Source organism: Ranitomeya imitator, chromosome 1 (assembly GCF_032444005.1).
Source record: "Ranitomeya imitator isolate aRanImi1 chromosome 1, aRanImi1.pri, whole genome shotgun sequence".
NCBI lineage: Eukaryota > Metazoa > Chordata > Amphibia > Anura > Dendrobatidae > Ranitomeya > Ranitomeya imitator.
Window position 1 is genome coordinate 823340483 of NC_091282.1, and position 22753 is coordinate 823363235.

Below are 22753 nucleotides of genomic sequence, written 5' to 3' on the forward strand. Positions count from 1 at the left end.
CCCCCAATTTGTTATTTTCCCAAGGGTAAGAGAAGAAATTGGACCCCAAAAGTTGTTGTACAATTTGTCCTGAGTACGCTGATACCCCATATGTGGGGGTAAACCACTGTTTGGGTGGATGGGAGAGCTCGGAAGGGAAGGAGCGCCGTTTGACTTTTCAAAGCAAAATTGACAGGAATTGAGATGGGACGCCATGTTGCGTTTGAAGAGCCACTGATGTGCCTAAACAGTAGAAACCCCCCACAAGTGACCCCATATTGGAAACTAGACCCCCCAGGGAACTAATCTAGATGTGTTGTGAGAACTTTGAACCCCCAAGTGTTTCACTACAGTTTATAACGCAGAGCCGTGAAAATAAAAAATCTTTTTTTTTCCCACAAAAAATATGTTTTAGCCCCGAGTTTTGTATTTTCCCAAGGGTAGCAGGAGAAATTGGACCCCAAAAGTTGTTGTCCTATTTGTCCTGAGTACGCTGATACCCCATATGTTGGGGTAAACCCCTGTTTGGGCACATGGGAGAGCTCGGAAGGGAAGAAGCACTGTTTTACTTTTTCAACGCAGAATTGGCTGGAATAGAGATCGGACGCCATGTCGCGTTTGGAGAGCCCCTGATGTGCCTAAACAGTGGAAACCCCACAATTATAACTGAAACCCTAATCCAAACACAGCCCTAACCCTAATCCCAACAGTAACCCTAACCACATCTCTAACCCTGACACACCCCTAACCCTAATCCCAACCCTATTCCCAACCGTAAATGTAATCTAAACCCTAACTGTAACTTTAGCCCCAACCCAAACTGTAGCCCTAGCCCTAACCCTAGCCCTAACCCTAATCCTAACCCTAGCCCTAACCCTAGCCCTAACCCTAGCCCTAACCCTAACCCTAGCCCTAGCCCTAACCCTAGCCCTAACCCTAGCCCTAACCCTAACCCTAGCCCTAACCCTAACCCTAGCCCTAACCCTAGCCCTAACCCTAGCCCTAACCCTAGCCCTAACCCTAGCCCTAGCCCTAATGGGAAAATGGAAATAAATACATTTTTTTAATTTTTCCCTAACTAAGGGGGTGATGAAGGGGGGTTTGATTTACTTTTATAGCGGGTTTTTTAGTGGATTTTTATGATTGGCAGCCGTCACACACTGAAAGACGCTTTTTATTGCAAAAAATATTTTTTGCGTTACCACATTTTGAGAGCTATAATTTTTCTATATTTTGGTCCACAGAGTCATGTGAGGTCTTGTTTTTTGCGGGACGAGTTGATGTTTTTATTGGTAACATTTTCGGGCACGTGACATTTTTTGATCGCTTTTTATTCCGATTTTTGTGAGGCAGAATGACCAAAAACCAGCTATTCATGAATTTCTTTTGGGGGAGGCGTTTATACCGTTCCGCGTTTGGTAAAATTGATGAAGCAGTTTTATTCTTCGGGTCAGTACGATTACAGCGACACCTCATTTATATCATTTTTTTATGTTTTGGCGCTTTTATACGATAAAAACTATATTATAGAAAAAATAATTATTTTTGCATCGCTTTATTCTCAGGACTATAACTTTTTTATTTTTTTGCTGATGATGCTGTATGGCGGCTCGTTTTTTGCGGGACAAGATGACGTTTTCAGCGGTACCATGGTTAGTTATATCTGTCTTTTTGATCGCGTGTTATTCCACTTTTTGTTCGGCGGTATGATAATAAAGCGTTGTTTTTTGCCCCTTTTTTTTTTTTTTTTCTTACGGTGTTTACTGAAGGGGTTAACTAGTGGGCCAGTTTTATAGGTCGGGCCGTTACGGACGCGGCGATACTAAATATGTGTACTTTTATTGTTTTTTTTTTATTATTTAGATAAAGAAATGTATTTATGGGAATAATATTTTTATTTTTTTTTTCATTATTTTGGAATATTTTTTTTTATTTTTTTTTACACATTTGAAATTTTTTTTTTTACTTTTTTACTTTGTCCCAGGGGGGGACATCACAGATCAGTGATCTGACAGTTTGCACAGCACTCTGTCAGATCACTGATCTGACATGCAGCGCTGCAGCCTTCACAGTGCCTGCTCTGAGCAGGCTCTGTGAAGCCACCTCCCTCCCTGCAGGACCCGGATCCGTGGCCATCTTGGATCCGGGGCTGGAGGGAGCAGGGAGGGAGGTGAGACCCTCGCAGCAACGCGATCACATCGCGTTGCTGCGGGGGGCTCAGGGAAGCCCGCAGGGAGCCCCCTCCCTGCGCGGTGCTTCCCTGCACCGCCGGCACATCGCGATCATCTTTGATCGCGGTGTGCCGGGGGTTAATGTGCCGGGGGCGGTCCGTGACCGCTCCTGGCACATAGTGCCGGATGTCACCTGCGATAAACAGCTGACACCCGGCCGCGATCGGCGGCGCTCCCCCCGTGAGCGCTGCCGATCGCATATGACGTACTATTGCGTCCTTGGGAAGTAAAGCCCACCCCACATGGACGCAATAGTACGTCTAATGGCAGAAAGGGGTTAAAGGAAGAGTTAGTTTATCGTTCAAAAATTTGCACTTAGTAGAATACCCGGCTGGGTACTGAAGGTTATTTATACTCTAAATGTTATTTAAAAATATTTAATCTTGTTATTGTTTGTAACGTTTAAGCGTCCTCACCTCCCATAAAGGGAAGCACCTTTTCTATTTACTTGTTCTTAGCATTCAAAAATTTTGTATGTCTTTCACTGCATTATATTGTTGTTCTTCTTCCCAGTCCAGGAGTACTGGATTTAACCGGGGGGAGTGCAGCGCCCCAGAGACCTGGTCGTTGCAGTATAGCGCTCTGCCACTAAGGGGAGCAGCGGTACGTCTGATGGCACTAAGGAGTTCTCCTGACCAGGTATCACTAGAACACATTACACTTCACAATCCGGCCACTAGGGGGAGAAAAAGGCTTCATTTATTGGGCCACTCCTCACACTGGTAAAACTAGGGGCTGGGGAGGAAGTTAGTCAGAAGCTGACTGGGTTGGAACCAGGCAACATCCCATGGCAGGGGGTGTTGCAGGGAGAAGGCACAGGGGGGTCCCTGTCAGGCGTGGGAACCTGGCAGGTGCCTAGCGAACAGAACGTAACGGAACCGCGCCTGCACACCCTGCGGCGGTATCCTAAGAAAGAGACAAGAAAGGAAGGATATTGTGGAAAAGTGTAAACGAGATCAGCACAAAGGAGAGCCAGTAAGAGTCGTGCCGAGAGAGGAAGGCAACATCTTACTGAGGCGCGTAGTCGGTGGCCGGATCACCGTAGGAGTAACTGACTTCAGGCCTTACTTCAAATTCCGCTGGAAAGTTAATCATAGGTTGGCTGTCTACCTTCTACACCTACGAAGACATAGGGGCAACATTGGGAGAGGGGCATCTCTAGGGTCCCGGAAGACCTCCAAGCCTTCCCATCAAACGGGTGGCGTCCTAGCCATAACACATCTGGGGGACATTAGAAACTAGTAACATCTGGAACCAAAGAATGAGAGAGAGAAAGCTGTAGAGAACGAACGAACGAGAGCAGCAGTTGTGAGGACTATTCCGAATGCTCAGCAGGGTAGGACTACAACACACAGGCACTATTGGTAGGCAACGATTTCCATCTGCGAAGGAAACTCTGGATGTGCCCATCGGACCGGCCGGTCTCTGATAGCCCGGTTGAACGTGCTCTGGACTGAGGATATTGAAACCTTCAGTAAAGAGGTAAAGAGACTGCAACCTTGTGTCCTCGTTATTGCCTGCACCTCACACCATCACCATCTACCTTACTGGGAAGCCCTGGGGACATACTTCACCTGTGGGAAGGTATACCATCCAGCTGCCATTCCATCACCCCAGTGGACCCCACAGCAGCGTCGGTCACCCTGACTGAGCACCACAGGTGGCGTCACGAACCCCTGACAGACTGTACCATCACCTTTATTGGACGCCCCTTAGCAGGGTCACGACCGGGTCCAGCCACCGTGACAACCGCGTAACCGAGCAGAAAGGACCGGTACCGAGTGACTTGTGGCCCTGTGTCTGGGGGCGATCCAGTATTGTGTGACTACCAATGCCATGAAGTTACGGATGGTGTCAGTCTCCACCAGCCTGAATGGGAGCATTTCAAGGGACAGTAGTTTTGCAATGCCAGCATTCAGAGCCTGTGCTCGGGGGTGGTTTGCCGGGTATGGGCGCTTTTTCCCCCATGCCTGTGCTACCGATGGCTGTAGAATGGCCTGGAAGTGTGAGGATGACAGGGAACTATGTGCTGTGGGTGGAATGACACTGTGTGTCTGTTCAACAGTGACAGAAGTTCTTCCATGGCGATCCTGTGAGGAAGCCGAACCAGCTGTGTGTGTGTGTAAGCTAGAGGAAGAAGCTACAACACGAGCTGAAGAGGTGGTAGGTGGCACTGTAGGTTGGCTTAGGTCTTCAGTGTGTCTTTGTAACTCCACCACGTGCTTGGTCTGCACATGTTTTCACATATTTGTGGTATTGAGGTTGCTGACACTTTTCCCTCTTTTCACTTTCTGATTACACAGCTTGCATTTGACAAAGCAAATGTCATCTGCAACTGTGTCAAAAAAGGACCAGGCACTGCATGTCTTGGGAGCACCCGTTTTGGGTTTTGGAAGAGGCATGCTCCTAATGGGTGCCGAAGTGGAGGCTACAGGCAACGCAGTCTTCCCCCTCCCTCTCCCTTCTTTTTTGGCCTTTTGGGGAATCTCTTCCTCAGAGCTGGTCCCACCACCTTCCTGTACCTTACGCCATGATGCGTCAAGGACCTCATCATCTACACTACCCTCTTCAAACGACTGCTTCTCCTGGGTAGTTTCGACAGCACAGTATGCACCAGAAAGTGGCACCTGAGTCTCATCATCAGATGCGTAGTGAGGGGTGCTGACCATAGGCACTGGCCCACCCGCCTCTTCAGATTCAGAGAGACAAAGCTGTTGCGCATCACTGCATACTACCTCTTCTTCAAATTCTTGAATGCTGCTTGGCTGGCCCCCTCTTTCCAAGCCAACAGATTCAGAGAACAGAAGTAGAGATGGCTCCTTTCTAGGGCTCTCTGACTGCTTGGGCAATTTGGCAGGTGGTGAAGAGACAGATGAGTGCTCTTCAGTGCTCTGGACCTGAGAGGATCTGGAACTAATTGAAGTCGATGCGTTAGCTGCTATCCATCCGACAACGGCTTCAACTTGTTCGTCCCGCAGCAGTGGGGTACGGCGAGCTCCTACAAAGCTGCGCATAAAGGACTGTTCCCTGGTAAAACTGGGGGATGCTGAGTCACTGGAGCCCACAGAAGGCACAGAATCCCCATGTCCTCTCCCTGCAGAAACTCCATGCCCACGACCACGTGCCTTAATCTCTGCCTTCTTCATCTTGGTAGACTGATAAAGATAGGCAGAAAAGTACTAAGGGCTTAGTGTTCTTATTCCTGAACAGCTGCTAACAGGTATAAGAAACACTAATTTTATAAAGTGTGGACTAGACTTTAATATGAGCTAATGTGGCCTACACAACTGTAAGGTGGAGTGTTTGGTGAACTTTATTAACTTTTTGTTTTTTTCACAAAAAGACACTGGATGTGCCCAAAGATGTAAAACCGATAGTATCACAAACTTTTTGTAGCTATTACAATGCAGGACGGTAACCTACAATGCAATAGATGAGGCTCCAAAAAAAAGGCTAATACTAATCTGGCTGGGGCTGCAGGGCACAGGCCAGCAGAAAGGCTCCTCTATCTACTCCTATATAGTGTTTTCAAGCAATCTAGCTGGAAACGGATGGAACCACACTAATAGGAGAAATCAGGAAAAATGAGCTGCACTAATGCACAAAAAGGACAATGTATGAGGCAGTGACGCATGCTGAGCGGACTACAACCTGGGGTGGCTGCAGAACACAACTACAGCGTGAGCTGCACTCACACACACAGACCTTGCAGACAGCCGTGATTAGCACTGCAAGGCAAAAGAAAGCTTCTCAATTCTCACACAGCGGTTGCTAAAGTAGCCTGGGTAAAGCACAATGAAGCAAATCGCTAGCTCAAACTGTCCCTCAGAGTCAGAACAGCAGCGTCCTGTCCCTAAGTAAATTCACAGCAGAGTGAACCCAAAGTGGCGGCGGCTTTCATAGTGCATCATGACATCATTTCAGCAGCCAATCACAGCCATGCCATTAGTTAACATGCCTAACATGCATAACAGGATGTGCCCACACTTCTTAGGATTCCTCATTGGCTGAATAAAATCAAACTGGCTCATTGCATTATGGGAACTTCCGATTCTGGTATTCGATATTATAAAAGTATTGGAACTCAGTATCGGAACTCCAATACCACGAATATCGACCGATACCCGATATTGCAGTATCGAAATGCTCAACGCTGCTTTTTACCTCTCTTTTTTCCAAGATACCATAACTTTTTATCTTTCTGAGGCTAAGTGCACACATTGCAGAATTGCCGTGGAAATTTCCGCGGCAATTCTGCGCCTCCTGCTGTGGGTATATCGCATGCGGAATTGGCATGCATATTCCTGCAGAAAACTAGCGTTTTGCAAGCATAATTAGCTTGCAGAATGCTAGCGTTTTCCAAGCAATCTGTAGCATCGCTTGGAAAACTGATTGACAGGTTGGTCACACTTGTCAAACATAGTGTTTGACAAGTGTGACCAACTTTTTACTATTGATGCTGCCTATGCCGCATCAATAGTAAAAGATAGAATGTTAAAAATAATTTAAAATTTTTTTAAAAATGGTTATACTCACCTACCGCAAACAGCCGATCTCCTCAGCGGCTTCCGTTCCTATAGATGGTGTGTGCAGGACCTTCGATGACGTCGCGGTCACGTGACCGCGACGTCATCGCGGTCATGTGACCGTGACGTCATCGCAGGTCCTTCACACACCATCTACAGGAACGGAAGCGACCGCGTGCAGCGCTGAGAGACAGGAAGACTCCGGGGCCATCGAAGGTGAGTATATCACGAAGTTTTAATTTTAATTCTTTTTTTTTTAACAATTATATGGTGCTCAGTCCGTGGAGGAGAGTCTTCTCTCCTCCACCCTGGGTACTAACCACACATGATCTGCTTACTTCCCGCATGGTGGGCATAGCCCCATGCGGGACGTAAGCAGATCAATGCATTCCTAGGTGTGCGGAATCCCCGCGATTCCGCAAATTTAATGAACATGCTGCATTTTTTTCTGGAATGCGAATCCGCTCAGGAAAAAAATGCAGCATGTGCACAAAAAATGCGGATTGCATTGTATTAAATAGGATGCTTAATGTGAGCGTTTTATTTGCGGTTTTATAGGGTTTTTATAGCGAAAAACCGCGAAAAAACTGCGAAAAATATGCTATGTGTGCACACAGCCTGAAAGAGGAACTATGTGAGGGCTTATTTTTTTGAACACAGAACTTTCATTTTTATTGTTACTATTCTGATGTATTTACAGTGTTTTTATCTTTTTTTATTACACTTTGGGTGGGTGAGTTCAGCAACTGAAAAAAAAAAAAGAACAATAACGCTCTTTGGATTTTTTTCTGGCTAAAATAATTTTAAATCTTTAATAGTGATGAGCAAGCAAGTCACTGCCTGAAATTCAGTTGAGTATTGGGGTGCTTGGGCAGTCTTGTGTCTCATGTGAATATCGTAGGTGCTTGAGCGCCAGGCTCGAGTCCCTGACCCTCTTGTTTGGTGCCTGTTAGACAGCCAATGAGCATGCGGGATTGCCTGCCATACACAATACTGTCATTGGCTGGCTGCAACGCATCATGGGGTCTTATATAAAATCTGGTGATGCGTTGCTTAGCACACTGTGTTCAGGAAGCAGTTCAGGGAGAATTGTTATAGAAGAGAAAGCTTATTCTAGAGCAGAAATATATTCAAGGTTTAATATTGCTATTGCAGTATTTGTTTACTGCTCCTACAGCATTAAAAGAAAAGTCCTTGTCAGGGCTAAATATTATTTCTGTAGTAAAACTACTGTTAACTGCATTCAGTGGAGGGATGTTTTTGGATTAGAGGCATAGTGCTATGGCAGTACTTGTATACCACTAAAACAACAGTCCTTTTCAGGGTTAAATATTTTCCTTTCTGTAGCAAAACCACCATTACTTGCATTCAGTGGAAGGATAGTTTTGAATTAGAGGCATCTAGGCAGGGTTTAAAGGGAACCTGTCAGGTCCCCCATGCCCTCCAATCCAGCAGCATTCACCTATGTATGATTAAACTCTCTGCCTAACCAGCCCTGTATGACGTAATTTGTAAAAATGCTTTAAAAAAGCATTTATAATATCCCAGCTTCCTATGCTAATGAGGGCTTTGACTAGTTGATGGGGCGTTGGTTTCACCAGATTTATCGGCCTTCTTTCCATGTTATCATACCCATGTGGGCATAGTAACATAATTTTCACTAGCCGGCCTCATCGCCAGCTCATGCAAATCTAGTGCATGCATGCAGCTCATTACAGGAGCGTCAAGTGGGCTTCTGATGCTGGTGTATGCCTCTTGGCTTCAGAGCCGTACTGCGCATGACTGAAGGCCATCTTCACCACTCTTGACGCCAGAATAGTGTGAACAGGTGGTCAATTGGATAGCAGATAATGCTTCTAGTATGTTTCCCAGCACCGCCCTGTCTTCCACACGGTCCAGTCTCACTAGCCAAGAGTCTGGATCACATAATCCTTATCCTGATACTCCTTCCTTTCACTATGGCGTGTCCCAGGAGACATGTGACTCCACACTCGAACACTCCGAGGAACTCTTTACATTTCCATTTATTGATTCTGACCTCTCGCCCAGCATGTTTCAAAAGGGATATGAAGATTCTTGAGCAGGCACAGTCAGAAGAAGATGACGGTGGGGAATGGCAATTAGGGTCTCAAGAGATAGATGATGATGACACAGTTGCTAACAAATAATGTTGTTAAGTCAACAAGTCAGGAGTATTAGAGCGCAGAAGTGCAAGACTAGGTGGTTGACGATGAAGTCACTGACCCAACCTGGGAAGGTGCCATCCAGAGCTAAGCCAGCAGGGCAAAGGGGGAGGGATCTGTAGCACCGCAACAAGCAGGAAGAGGCAGTGGGCTGGCCAGAGAGCAAAAGTGGGCAACTGTCCCAGAGCATCCACACGCTGCACAGCACAGACCAAGGGTTAGTGTTCCCCAGACTGGTGCTTTTATAAAGAAAGACCAGATGATAAAATAATGGTATTTTCCAACCTGTGCAGTACCAATGTAAGGAGATGGACTGGCTGCTGTTTTCTCCTCTGAAGACATCAGTGATACTGTGGTATAGGATATGTAGGATGGGAATACTCTTTTGTTTTTGATATGTGTTCTTGTGATAAGTGTTAATTTCCCAACGGGCTGCAGTACTAGCTAACAGTCACAAGATGTCACTATCTAGAATGTAGTTGAAAGGTGAAGTCTGCTTAGTAACACATCAGGCACAGAGACAATGTGAGGGTAAGGCCAGCCCAGATTGGGGAGGGGGAACTGAGAGTTAGTGCCAAGTACAGGGAGTAGAGTCCAGTGCAGGACAGTAGTGTGAAGTGTCAGCAGCAGTCTCACACTGGGCCTAATACTCGAGGCAGTGGGTTGCCAAAAATACCCTTTCATGTGATTTCATCTACCAGCCTGGGGGAACCTCGAGATGGATGTCGGGAGCCATGGGCGCACTTAGCTTGCAAAGCTACAGGGAAAGATGGACTCAGACTACATGGGGCGTAAGGTATGGTCATCTGGATGCACTACTAGTGATGGAGAAGAATTCCTAGTGCCAGAAAAGATAGCAAGAGAGAGACCCTATACCCATACCGAGAACTGGGTTTGAAGTTTTGTCTAGTACCCGTGGAAAGACAACATTCCATTGGACCTTATCCTGTATGCCTGTTTGTAAAGTCTGCCAACTGTCCAGCAAACGTTTGATTGCTTTTATAAAACCTTTGTCCTCTGGATTAATTGCAACCAAGGATCCAGAAGAGGAAAACCTGGAACCAATGGAGGCCTTCATTCCAGAAGCAAGAGAACGCAAAAGAAAATACCCAGCCACCCACCCAAACATGGGCACATTGCCAGACTGCTTGCCTTGGAAATGTTGCCATTTAGACTTGTAAACAAAGAGGCTTTGCACAAACTCATGGCGGCTGCCACCCCTCTGTACTCGGTCCCCATCTGCCACTATTTTTCCTGGTGTGCCATCCCCGCCTTACACCAGTACCTGTCCCATAACATCACTCTTGTGACTATCTCAAAAGTCGAGTCGAGTGAAATCGGCCGATTATGGCGAAAAGTCAGGGATCGACCGAAACACAAAACTCAATGCAAAGTCAATGGGAAATCTAACATACCTTTTTTTTTTTTTTTTCTTTCTCTCTCTCCCTCTCTCGTCCCTGAACAGAAAAGCTGGTGTTACACATTGCAAATCGCTACAGCGCACAAGCGACAAGATGGCAATAGGCGTCCACGCCCCTAAGACCTATGTCATCACTCTGCTCACGCTCCTTCATTGGCTGAAAAAATGGCGCCAAACGCATCATACGAAACGCGACTTTGGCGCGAAGACCGCCGACCGCATGGCCGATCCCACACTAGGATCGGGTCGGGTTTCAGGAAACCCGACTTTGCCAAAAGTCGGCGACTTTTGAATTTGTCCGATCCGTTTCGCTCAAGCCTAGTCCTGACCAATGCAGTTACTAGAAATGTCCACTTAACGACCAACACGTTGACAAATGCTTGTGGCTAGAGATGAGCTCACCTTTCAAGGTTAAGTTCTGTTCCATTCACCGAAAGTTTAGACGTTCTCCGAACAATTTGACGAATGTACCCGAACCCTATCAGATTCAATGGGAGGCCAAACTAAACATATACACAACACCTTGAGGGGTGACAAAAAGTTTCCCAAACAGCAAAAATTAGGGGCAGAAACCATGAAAAGTAGCATCAATTGAACCACAGTAGAAATTTGTAAATAGCACAGCAGCAGTCAGCCATGGGCCATGCATGAGGTATCAGGGTCTGGCCCAGCATTTGCAGCTTGGAATTGAAGTTTCAATGAGGACCTGGTGGTTAAGGGAGTGGTGTAAGCCTTCTTAGCGGAGAGTGTTGTGAATTCTGCTCTTGGGTTCCCTCCAGTGGTTGTTGGTGGGAATGCAGTTGTCTCTGACTCGCAGTCCTGGCCAGGTGTATCGGATGATTGCAATTCTGACTGGGATATTTAGGTGTGCAAGATCCTTTAGCCCTTGCCAGTTGTCAATGTTTCTTGTGAAGTGTTGGATCTCTTTCTGGCTTCTCCTGCTTGCTGCCAAATTCAGCAAAGATAAGTGTTTTGTTTTTGTATCTGTGGCACACTGCTGTGTGCTTGTTTCAGTTTTATTCCTGCTCTCTTTGTAGGATTCACTGGAGTTGCAGATATACGCTCCTACATCTTTAGTTAGATGTAGGAAGTTTTTTGTATATTCTGCTGTGGATTTTTTGAAGGGTTTTAATACTGACCGCACAGAACTCTGTCCTATCCTGTCCTATCTAGCTAGAGTGGCCTCCTGTGCTAATCCTGTTTTTCTGCCTGTGTATGTTTTTTCCTCTCTGACTCACCGCCAATATTTGTGGGGGGCTGTCTATCCTTTGGGGATTTTCTCTGAGGCAAGATAGTATTCCGATTTCCATCTTTAGGGGTATTTAGTCCTCCGGCTGTGACGAGGTGTCTAGGTGTGTTAGGTACACTTCACGGCTACTTCTAGTTTCAGTGTTAAGTTCAGGATTGCAGTCAGTATAGTGGCCACTTTCTCTAGTGAAAGTTCTCATGCAGCTCCAAGGTCACCGGATCATAACAGGAGAGCCCTGGTAACTCATGTAACACCTCCAATTTTCTTTTTATTTCAGCCACACTCAGATGGCACAAACATCAGTTGCATACAGTACTATTGGTAGAAAAATGTAAGGAAAGTAACACAGGCATCAGCTGACACACAGTATAAATTTGTAAATGGCACAGCAGCAGTCAGCCATAGGCCATGCATAAGGTATCAGTGTCTGACGCAGCAATTACAGCTTGAAATTGAAGTTTCAATGAGGACCTGGTGGTTAAAAAAGTGGTGTAAGCCTTCTTAGGTGGGAGCCTAATCCATTTAAGGATTATGGAGGCCACTGTATTCTTAGGCCTCTTTCACACTTCCGTCTTTTCAGATCCATCACAATGCGTCGTATTGGAAAAAAAACGGATCCTGCAAATGTGCCCGCAGGATCTGTTTTTTCCCATAGACTTGTATTAGCGACGGATGACCACACGTTGCATCCGTCGTGCGACGGATCCATCGTGTTTTGGCGGACCGTCGTCTGCAAAAAACGTTCAATGTAACGTTTTTTGTCTGCGTCGGGAAAACGTGTCGCGACCAAACCTGCGGCATACGTCGTTGAATAGAATGGAAGTCTATGGACACAGGATCTGTCACACACTGGAATCCAGCGACGGATACCGTTTTTCCCCTCTGAGCATGCCCGGAAGGATTTTCAGATCTGGAAAAAGTCAGTCTCTCTCTCTCTCTCGTCCCCAGACAGTTCAATTCCAGAAATTTTTCCATTGACAAATACAAACGACGCATCCGTCATTTGACTGGATCCGTCACACACGTTTTTACTATTTCACTGCACAACGACGGTAACCAGAAAACGGAAATGTGAAAGTAGCCTTAGGCTACTTTCACACTAGCATCGGACTCGGCCTGTCGCAGTGCGTCGGGCCAACGTACCGACGCTAGCAGTGAATGCGCAGCACAACGGGGGCAGCGGATGCATTTTTCCAGCGCATCTGCTGCCCCATTGTGAGGTGCGGGGAGGTGGGGGCGGAGTTCCGGCCGCACATGCGCAGTCGGAAATGGCGTCCCGTCGGCAGCAAAAAACATTACATGCAACATTTTTTGCTCCCGGCGGTCCGCCACAACATGGCGCAACCGTCGCACGACGGTTGCAACGTGTGTCAATGCGTCGCAATGCGTCGCTAATGTTAGTCTATGGGGCAAAAACGCATCCTGCAGACAACTTTGCAGGATGCGTTTTTTCCCATAAACGACGCATTGCGACGTATTGAAAAAAACGCTAGTGTGAAAGTAGCCTTAGGAATCTTTAGTACTGTAGAAATTTTGTTGTAACCTTGGCCAGATCTGTGTCTTGCCACAAATCTGTCTCTGAGCTCCTTGGCCAGCTCCTTTGACCACATGAATCTCATTTGGTCTGACATGCACTGTGAGCTGTGAGGTCTTATATAGAAAGGTGTGTGCCTTTCCAAATCAAGTCCTATCAGTTTAATTAAACACAGCTGGACTCTAATGAAGGAGTAGAACCATCTCAAGGAGGATCACAAGGAAATGGACAGCATGTGACTTAAATATGAGTGTGTGAGCAAAGGGTGTGAATACTTAAGACCATGTGATATTTCAGTTTTTCTTTTTTTATTAAATTTGCAAAAATTTCAGTTTTTTTCAGTGAAGATGGGGTGCAGAGTGTACATTAATGTGAGAAAAAGAACTTTTTGAATTTATCAAATGGCTGCAAGGAAACCAAGAGTGAAAAATTTAAAGGGGTCTGAATACTTTCGGTACCCACTGTACACATGTACATAGCACATACTTATACACACATATACATAGCACACACCGCACAACAAATACTCAGAAGGTGCACACATTACACATAGAACATTTGTACAGATAAACATGTCCATATAAACACATCCAAATATCTCCCCGGCAGCACACACTACACATACCTTACATGCACACAATGAGCCTGCTTTATGCTGGAGGGAGCTTAGATGTTAAACTACATGAGCTGCAGCTTGCTCTGCTTCTCCTGCTCACCGCAGCACTGTCCCCTCAGCACTGTCCCATCAGACAACGTCCTGACCTCTCCTTTTCCGGGACTGCCTACAGGACAGGAGCCATTTTCATCAGGAGCAGCAAACACGGTGTATACTGTACTACTTATTCGACAGCGCAGCTTGGCAGGTGACGGCCATCTGTAGTTCTCCATCCACCTCAGAAGCAGGAGGACGCGAACACTGGTTAATGAGTGCTTCTATCATTTTAATGGAGGAGGCTTTCAGTGACCAGGGTTGTTGTCCTTCACTGTATGCTCCTTTTTCAATGTCAGGAAGAGCTGCATCACAGAAAAAACAGCACCCCCATGATCTGTTATGAGATTGTGCCCTAGGCATGCGCCTACCCTTTGTCTCGACCCTGTCTTATAAACAAATATTTACATTCAAGATAGCATCTACACTGATTTATATATGAGTATCATATTTGGGCAACAGACTATATAATTTCCTATATTGTAATATCGAAACAGGCAGCTAAATTAAACACAGCAATCTTCTAATCACATATCTTTTACGGTAGATCTGAAAAAGTGAATTGGGGCTTGGAAACCAAATATGTGATGTGACAATCTCTTTCTCACGCTGTTTAAATGTTAATATTAAATGTTAATTTAAAATGTAGATTTGATAATGCAATAACAAGTTTTATATGATGTTATATCTTAAAATATAGTTTGGGCTGCTGTATGAACTTTTGTGTTGTGTTTTCCTAGATATGATTGGGCAAAGAGGCAAATCTAATAAATGTGCCAGTGAGGCTAAGATGACCAGTGGAAAAGAAACTCTCCGTCTCAGAAATAAGGGCATAGCTACTTTGGAAGAACTGGTAAGATGTTTAATCAAATATATCCTCCAATTTTATTTTCTATAGTAAATAATGAAGATATTTTATAAAACTGGTATATCCGGTAAATTGAAGTAGAAGTGTCATTTCCCATTGTTTTGACATTACTTGTTCGTTCCTTGTTACACAGTTACATAGGTTAAAAGACAGTCCATCAATCCATAAAGGTCAACCTTTACCCGCCAATTATACTTTTTTTTCACTAAATCATCTATAAACACAATACTATGTGTACTGAGGAAATCATCTGGCCTTATTTAATAGCATTCCACAGTCTGACTACATTAACTGTAAATAACCCTTTCCTATTTAGCTGCCAGAATCACCCGTAATGAGTAACCCCCTGTCCTTTGTAAGGTCTTGTGAAGGAATCTGCATTTGAATTGGTTCAAATTTCTAAATATCCTTTTTAAAATGTGGAGTCTAAAACTGTATCCCATATTCTAGATGTGGCCTTATAAGTGATTTAGAGAGGGGTAATAATATGTTGGAATGACATGATTTTATCTCTCTTTATAGACACCCTAAATCTTGTTTGCTTTTGCAGCTGCTGCTTGACATTGAGTACTGCTGCTCAGCTTACTTGCAACCAGATTACCTAAGTCCTTCTCCTGTTCTGTAGTCCCAAGTATGGTCCCATTTAATGTATATGCAGCAATAGGATTACGCCGTCCTAGGTGCATTACTCTACATTTATCTATATTACATCTCATTTGCCAAGTGTTGGCCAATTCAGACATGTTATCCAGATCATTTTACAATATTTTAATGTCAAGGTTTAATATTCTACATTGTTTAGTGTCATCAGCAAAGACTGACACTTTACTCTCAGTCACATCCACAAGGTCGTTAATAAAGTGGTTAAAAAGAATTGGTCCTTGCACAGAATTGGTCCTTGCGGTCCCCTCTGCTGACTATATCCCATTTAGAGAACGTACCATTTATGATGACTTTGTTTCCTGTCATTTTGCCAATTTCTTACCCATCTGCATATAGTTTCCCCCAGTCCGTGCTTCTGTAGCTTCACTATAAGGCTGTTATGTGGAACTATATCAAATGCCTTTGCAAAGTCCAGATAAATCACATCAGCCACATTCCCTACATAGAAATTTGCACTTACCTCCTCATAGAAACCCAACATGTTGGTTAGACACTACCTATGTTTCATTAATCCATGCTGGTTGCCAGTTATTATATTAATATCTGCAATATATTTCTCCAGGTCATCTCTTATCATGTACTCACAAACTTAGCAAACTGCTTATGTCAGACTTACTGGAAGTAGTTGCCCACCCTCTTACCTTTCTTAAATATTGGTACCATGTGAGCCATCCTCCAATCCTGTGGCACCAACCCTTTTACATGAGAGTTAACGACTATGAGATACAGTGGTCTGTCAATTATTGAGCTCAATTCCCTCCGCGTCCGTGGATGAATATCATCTGAGTCGGGGGATTTGTCATTGTATAATTTGCTCAGACTTAGGCATACTTTTTCTTGTGTTTTATTGGTTATATAAGGTGGTGAACTTTGATTTTTACCTTGTTGAATGATCCCTGAATCAGTTAATTGGTGAATATGGATGAAATGTGCCTATTTAATATCTCAGTCTTTTCTTTGTCCTCTATAATTATCTTATTATCAGCCTTTAAATGGCCAGTGACATTCGCTTTTTTCTTTTTGGCATTGATGTATTTATACAAAATTTAGGGTTTTATTTTAATTTTGGCAATTTGTTTCTCTGTAGATAACTTTGCTAGCTTGATTTCTTTTTTACATTTCATATTGGGATCTTTATACTCCTGAAATGCTATTTCTGTACTCGAGGCCTTCAAAGTTTTTAATGACGTATGTTTTTGTTTTATTAACCCATTCACAAACTTGGACGTATCCATAAGTGCTGGTTGCCATGGGGTTCGTGACCTTGGACATATTGATACATCCTGGTAATCAAGTGGGCACAGGAGTTGTGCATTCATGAACGCCACCAGGAGTTTAGCTTACATAACATCTGACACCCAGCTCTCACAGTCAGGAGCAGTGCCCACACTGCTCCAGGCAGTTTAACCACCTATGTGCCGCAATCGATAACGATCACAACATTTAGGAGGCTGAGCTAGGGAGGGGACTCTCTCTTCCATCCGATCGGCGCCCCTGCAACAGCATCGCGATTGCCTGGTCATTGTCATGATGACTTCCAGATCACCAGGCTACAGAAAGCTTGTTAGTGCATGGTCTAAGAGACTTCTGTCAGTGCAGCACTGGCAGATATGAAGCATTGAAATGCATTATACCAGCATTCAGAGTGTTAAAACTTAAAGTTCCATAGAGGGACTAAGTAAGAAAGTAAAAAAAAAGTTTAAAGAATTTAAAAATATTTAAAAAAAATCCCAAAATGATACCCATGAATAAGTATTTTTATGTAAAAAGAAAATAAGCAAAAAAAGTACACCTATTTGGTATTGCTGCGTCCCAAAACGACCCGACCTATAAAACTGTCAAATCACTTCAGTGAATATCGTAATAAATAGATAAAACAAGAGTTAAAAAATTATGGTTTTGCATCATAACACAGCAAAAAGTGGAATCTATGATGCCGATATAACTGAAAGCGCGATGTGGGGTGGTGGTGTTGGCACCGCCCCCCCCGACTCACATGCCCCATAGTGCCTGCATAGTTGCCCCTGGAGTAGTGGGGGCTCTAGGCAGATACCGAGTCTGCCTGCCCCTAATGAAGGTCCTGCCCGTGGTGTCAATATGATCACTGCACCCTTAGGTGAATTCATCAAGGGGTATAGTTTGTAAAAGGGCGTCATGTATGGGGGGTTCTGCTGTTCTGGAACCTCAAGGGCTGTTCCAAGAAGTCAGCATCCGCAGACATAACAGTAAAATCTGTACTATAATATGGTGCTTCTTCTCTTATGAGTTTTACACTGTGTTATGTGTCAAGTTCCTGCCGCTGCACAGGGGGAATCTCGAACTATGTCCTCTGCGGGCTCCCATTCTTCTCCAGCCGCAGAGAAGCCTGATCAGCAGAAACCTCAGTCCTAGCATCTTGCTCAAGCTGATGCTGTGCATTTGGTTCCTGCTGCCATCCCAAGTCCAGCTATTGTAACCAGCATTAATCAGTGGCGAGCAGACGCTCCAGGGACTAAGTCCTGCTTTTTGTCTACTGAGTATGCCCATGAGACGACCTCTCATTGGAGGTCGGAGGTCACATGCTCAGGTCTTGTTGCGGCTCTGATTGGACCACTGAGAAGGTACCGGAAGGCTGCAACTATAAAAGGTTCACATGGCCACCTAGTATAAAACTGTGTGTGTGTTAGTTAGTTATCTGGTGAAAGCTCCTAATCATCCCCCTCCCTAGTGTTGTTGCATGTAGTTGGGTGTTTGAGCTAACTAGCACCAGACTGTGCCATCCACCACTAGGCACAAGTATACTGTGTCAAATTAGCAGCAACCACCAGTGCAACACCGTGCGCTTCCAGGCCCTAGTCAGGGTGGTTAATGGCATCTGCTAGAGCGGCGCTGCGCACACGTAGTGCGCTAAATCTATTAGCGTAGTCTCTCCCTGGCATCACAGTTGCGGTGCCGAGCGCTAGTGGGTCTAGAGGGACTCTAACCCTGTGTCCTTGGGGAAGAGTCCTGTGACTGTACATTAGCGCTCACTTTGCCGAGTTCTGTGAGGTTTAACAGGCAATAGCATTTATATTCTGCGGTAGTGCGTTTCTGTGAAGTAACAGAGTCCGCCTCTGTACACACCGGGTGATTTTAACCCATGTGTGTTCATCTATTATACTGCCATATAGTGTCCGCCTTTACTGGGCAGCAGGTAATATCTCTGCACGGTGGACCCCAGGCTGCAAACACACCTTATTACTACCTTTATATCATTTGGTGCGTTCCGCCAGCCCTAACACACTGTGCCTGAAAATTGGTACCCGATTGCTTGTAGGGTATTGAAGTACTCGGGAGAAAATTCACAACAAACTGTGAGAGCCTTTTGTCCTATTCCTTATAAAAATGAAGAACTTTGGGCTACATCAACATTTTAGTGGTAATAAAGTGCATTTATGCATTCTTCAGCGCCCAATGGTATAAAATTCTGTGTGGTACATGTGGTGTCAATATGCTCACTGCTGATCTGGCACCGCAGGGTCTCTGTCGTTGTGACATGACTCTCTCAACTATTCCAGCAAAATATGCTCTCTAATATAGTGCGCTTTTCCTTTTAATCTTTTCACTGTTGCTGAAATGTAGTTTTGGACCACATATGGTGTAATGGAGTACTCAGGAGAAAAAGCACAGCAAATTGAATGGCTCATTTTCTATTATTATCCCTGAAAATTGAAAACTTTGGGCTAAAACAATGTTTTAGTGCAAAAAATTGTAGTTTTCCATTGACTCAGCCCAATTTTATACAATTCTGTGAATCGCCTGAGCATTTTAAATGCTAACTACACCCTTAGATGAATTCCTCAAGACGTGTAGTTTCCAAAATAGGATCACTTGTGGAGGCTTCTGCTGTTTTGGCATGTCAGGGGTTCTTCAAATGTGACATGGCATCCACAATCTATTCCAACCCCTTCTAACTCCTTCCTTTCTGAGCCCGCTATGTTCCCAAATAGTAGGTTTTCACCACATATCTATGGGTGTACGGCTTGTTTTACATTTGCCGTGTTTTTTGCGGGCCTTTTTTGCGGACTGTATTGCCTCAATTTTCACGGTCTTCAAGGTTTTTCTAATTTTTTAGACTAACTGACCTTCATTTCTTAAAGTAATGATGGCCACTCGTTTTTCTTAGCTGCTTTTTGCTTGCCATAATACAAATTCTAAGTCTATTCGGTAGGACTATCAGCTGTGTATCCACCAGACTTCTGCACAACACAACTGATGGTCCTAACCCCATTTATAAGACAAGAAATCCCACTTATTAAACCTGACAGGGCACACCTGTGAAGTGAAAACCATTCCCGGTGACTACCTCTTGAAGCTCATCAAGAGAATGCCAAGAGTGAGCAAAGCAGTCCTCAAAGCAAAAGATGGCTACTTTGAAGAACCTAGAATATAAGACATGTTTTCAGTTGTTTCACACTTTTTAGTTAAGTATATAATTCCAGCATGTGTTAATTCATAGTTTTGATGCCTTTTCATAGTCATGAAAATACAGAAAAATCTTTAAATGAGAAAGTGTCCAAACTTTTGGTCTGTACTGTATATCTCATTTTAGAGCTAACAATTTTAAAGTTTGAAAATTGTAAATTTTCACATTTTTTGTAATTTTTTTATATTTTCATAAAAAAGAGCAAATCATGTTAAACTAAATAACACAAACATGAAGTACAACATGTCACCAAAAAACATTCTTAGAATCACTAGAATATGTTGAAGTGTTCCAGAATTATTACCTGATAAAATGACATTGCTCAGAATTGAATAAAATTGGCCTGGTCCGGAAGGTGAAAACAGGCTGGGGGGGGGTGAAGGCATTAAAGTGTAACAATTGATTTATAAAATAAAAGTTAAAACAACGGTTTAATTTTGACAAAAAACTTATACAGATGGAAACTTTGCTTGTATACTAAATGTAGTGGAAAGTGTAAATTGATCATTTCTTTGTTAAGCTGGAAACAGTTGTCACTTTTTTCTTTGTGGTCCCTTATACTATGTGAATTTCTTGGTTTTGTAATAGTTGTGCTTCTCCTTTTTAGAGTGCTGAGAACATTTTTTTTGTGTGGCTAAATGTAAAAGCTGTGGAAGGCTGGTAGCTTTTATAGGGCTTGCATGGACACACTTTGCACAAGTCACTCCCTTTAACAGATCCCAAAGAAACCTTGTCCTTCACCCTTTATCCACTGTACAGGGATCTGGATTACACAAAGATTCAAGTTGTGGTTGCTGGCTAATGGTGAGAGCTGGCTGAGAATAGTTGTGATGCCGATTCAGTATATGTACAGTGGGTACGGTAAGTATTCAGACCCCCTTAAAATTTTTCAATTTTGAATTTTTTCAAATTGTTTCATTGCAGCCATTTGGTAAATTCAAAAAAGTTCATTTTTTTCTCATTAATGTACACTCTGCACCCCATCTTGACTGAAAAAACAGAAATGTAATAATTTTTGCAAATTTACTAAAAAAAGAAAAACTGAAATATCACATGGTCATAAGTATTCAGACCCTTTGCTCAGTACGACTGTATTCTTGGTGTCTGTGTTTTCTTACAATGTGACTATCGGGTTAGTTATTTCTACAAATAAAGAGCTTAATTTCTACAAAAGACCGGTGAGTACTATCTGCTTTTCTTTGGAGGATTTATGTCATATGTATATTATATCGCTGTAACTAATCGCACTGATCCGAAGAATAAAGTTGTCCTATCACTTTTACCAATGGCATGAAAAAAAAAAAAAAACAGTTCCTGAATTGTTGGCTTATGTTCACTCTGCCTGCCAAAAATCGGAATAGAAACCGATCAAAAAATGTTTTGTGATAAAAAATTGTACAAATAAAAATGTCAGTTCATCCCACAAAAAAACAAGGCCTCGCATGACTCTGTCTGCAAAATCATAAAAAAAATTGTAGCTCCCAAAATATGGCAATGCAAAAATGTTGTTTCGCAATAAAAAGCATCTTTTACTGTGTGACAGCAACCAAACAGAAAAAAAGTATTTAGATCTGGTATCGCTGTAATCGCACTGACCCGAAGAATGAAGTTATCTAATCACTTAATTAAACTGCACGAAGAATGATGTAAAAATTAAATAAAAGCAATTTTTTATCTGCTGTTGATTTGTTCATTCGGCTTCCCAAAGTTCGCAGTAAGGCTTGGCTCACATTTCTCCTACACTCGACCAGGTTTCTGTATTAAATCTCTAAAATACACAGTTCATATAGAATCCCCGGCAGAAGATTCCATAAAGTGGGGCATGATCCAGCAAGATCAGTCTTTCTAGGTGTGCATAAAAGTGTGGTCGGCCACAGTTTTCTGCACCTCTGAAATGAAGGACAATGCTGAACAGAGGCTATACGGAGTCCAGAGTAACTTTGCTGACTCATTACAGTGAAAGGATCCCTCATGTATTTCATCTGAATCACATCGTTCAGAGATTTAGATGGAAACTCTTATGTAAATTCTCAGTGTAAAGTGCAGGATAAATGTGTTAGGGCTGGTGGAACGCAACAAATAATATAAAGATAGCAATAAGGTGCGTTCGCAGCCCGGGGTCAACCGTGCAGAGATGTTAACTGCTGCTCAGTAATGGCGTACACTATATGGCGGTATAGCACTGGATACACGTGGATTAACAGATACCCAGTATGTACTTGCCGCGAACTCTGTTACCTCACAGAGCCTTGCAGGAAGGAACATAAACCAGCTCACCCGTGATGCAAGAACCAAATCTCGGGAGCACGGACCCGCTGTGTCAGGCGTACAAGATCCAAAAAAAGAAAGGAATGTCCAGCTTCACCGATTCCGTAAAAAAGAGTTTTCTTTATTCACATACTTTAAACTTGGAGGATACAGACTTCAGCACAACCATATGGGTAAGAATCTCAACGCGTTTCTGGAGACTAAGCTCTCTTAATCATGAGTACAGCAGAATACAAATGCCTCACAGGGCACAGCACAACGAGCCCTAGTATTCGGTCACATGACTTAGCCCCAAGGACATGGAGTTAGGGTCCCTCTAGAAACACTATGCGCATGGCGTAGCCCTTGCAATGCCTCAGCAACCTCTAACTAAAGATTTAGCGCACTGAGCGTCGACCGCCTCTAACCACCCTGTGTAGGTAATTTAGCGCACTGAGTGCGCGCGGCATTGTACAGGTGAACGCCAAACTGACGCTAACTATAGTGGAGTGCAGAATGAGTGCACAGTGGTGTACAGGCAATGCCACTACTAGGTTCCGTTTCTGACTCCAGTCACCCAATACACATGCACAACCAGAGGGAAGGGGATCATTAGGAGCTTTCACCTGAGACAGACATGCTTGCACACACACCACAATTACGATATACTAGCGCACGGCTGATGGCCCAATCCAAGCTG

The 22753-nt window shown here is 43.9% G+C and overlaps 1 protein-coding gene across 1 annotated transcript in view; it reads left to right on the top strand.

Annotated features, from left to right (window-relative positions):
• GIPC3 (GIPC PDZ domain containing family member 3) overlaps positions 1-22753 on the top strand; it is a 196935-nt gene that overhangs the window by 127474 nt on the left and 46708 nt on the right. The window contains exon 4 of the mRNA XM_069740416.1: positions 14572-14684. Within this exon, the coding sequence (XP_069596517.1) occupies positions 14572-14684 (113 nt within the window). The remainder of the gene's footprint in view (positions 1-14571; positions 14685-22753) is intronic.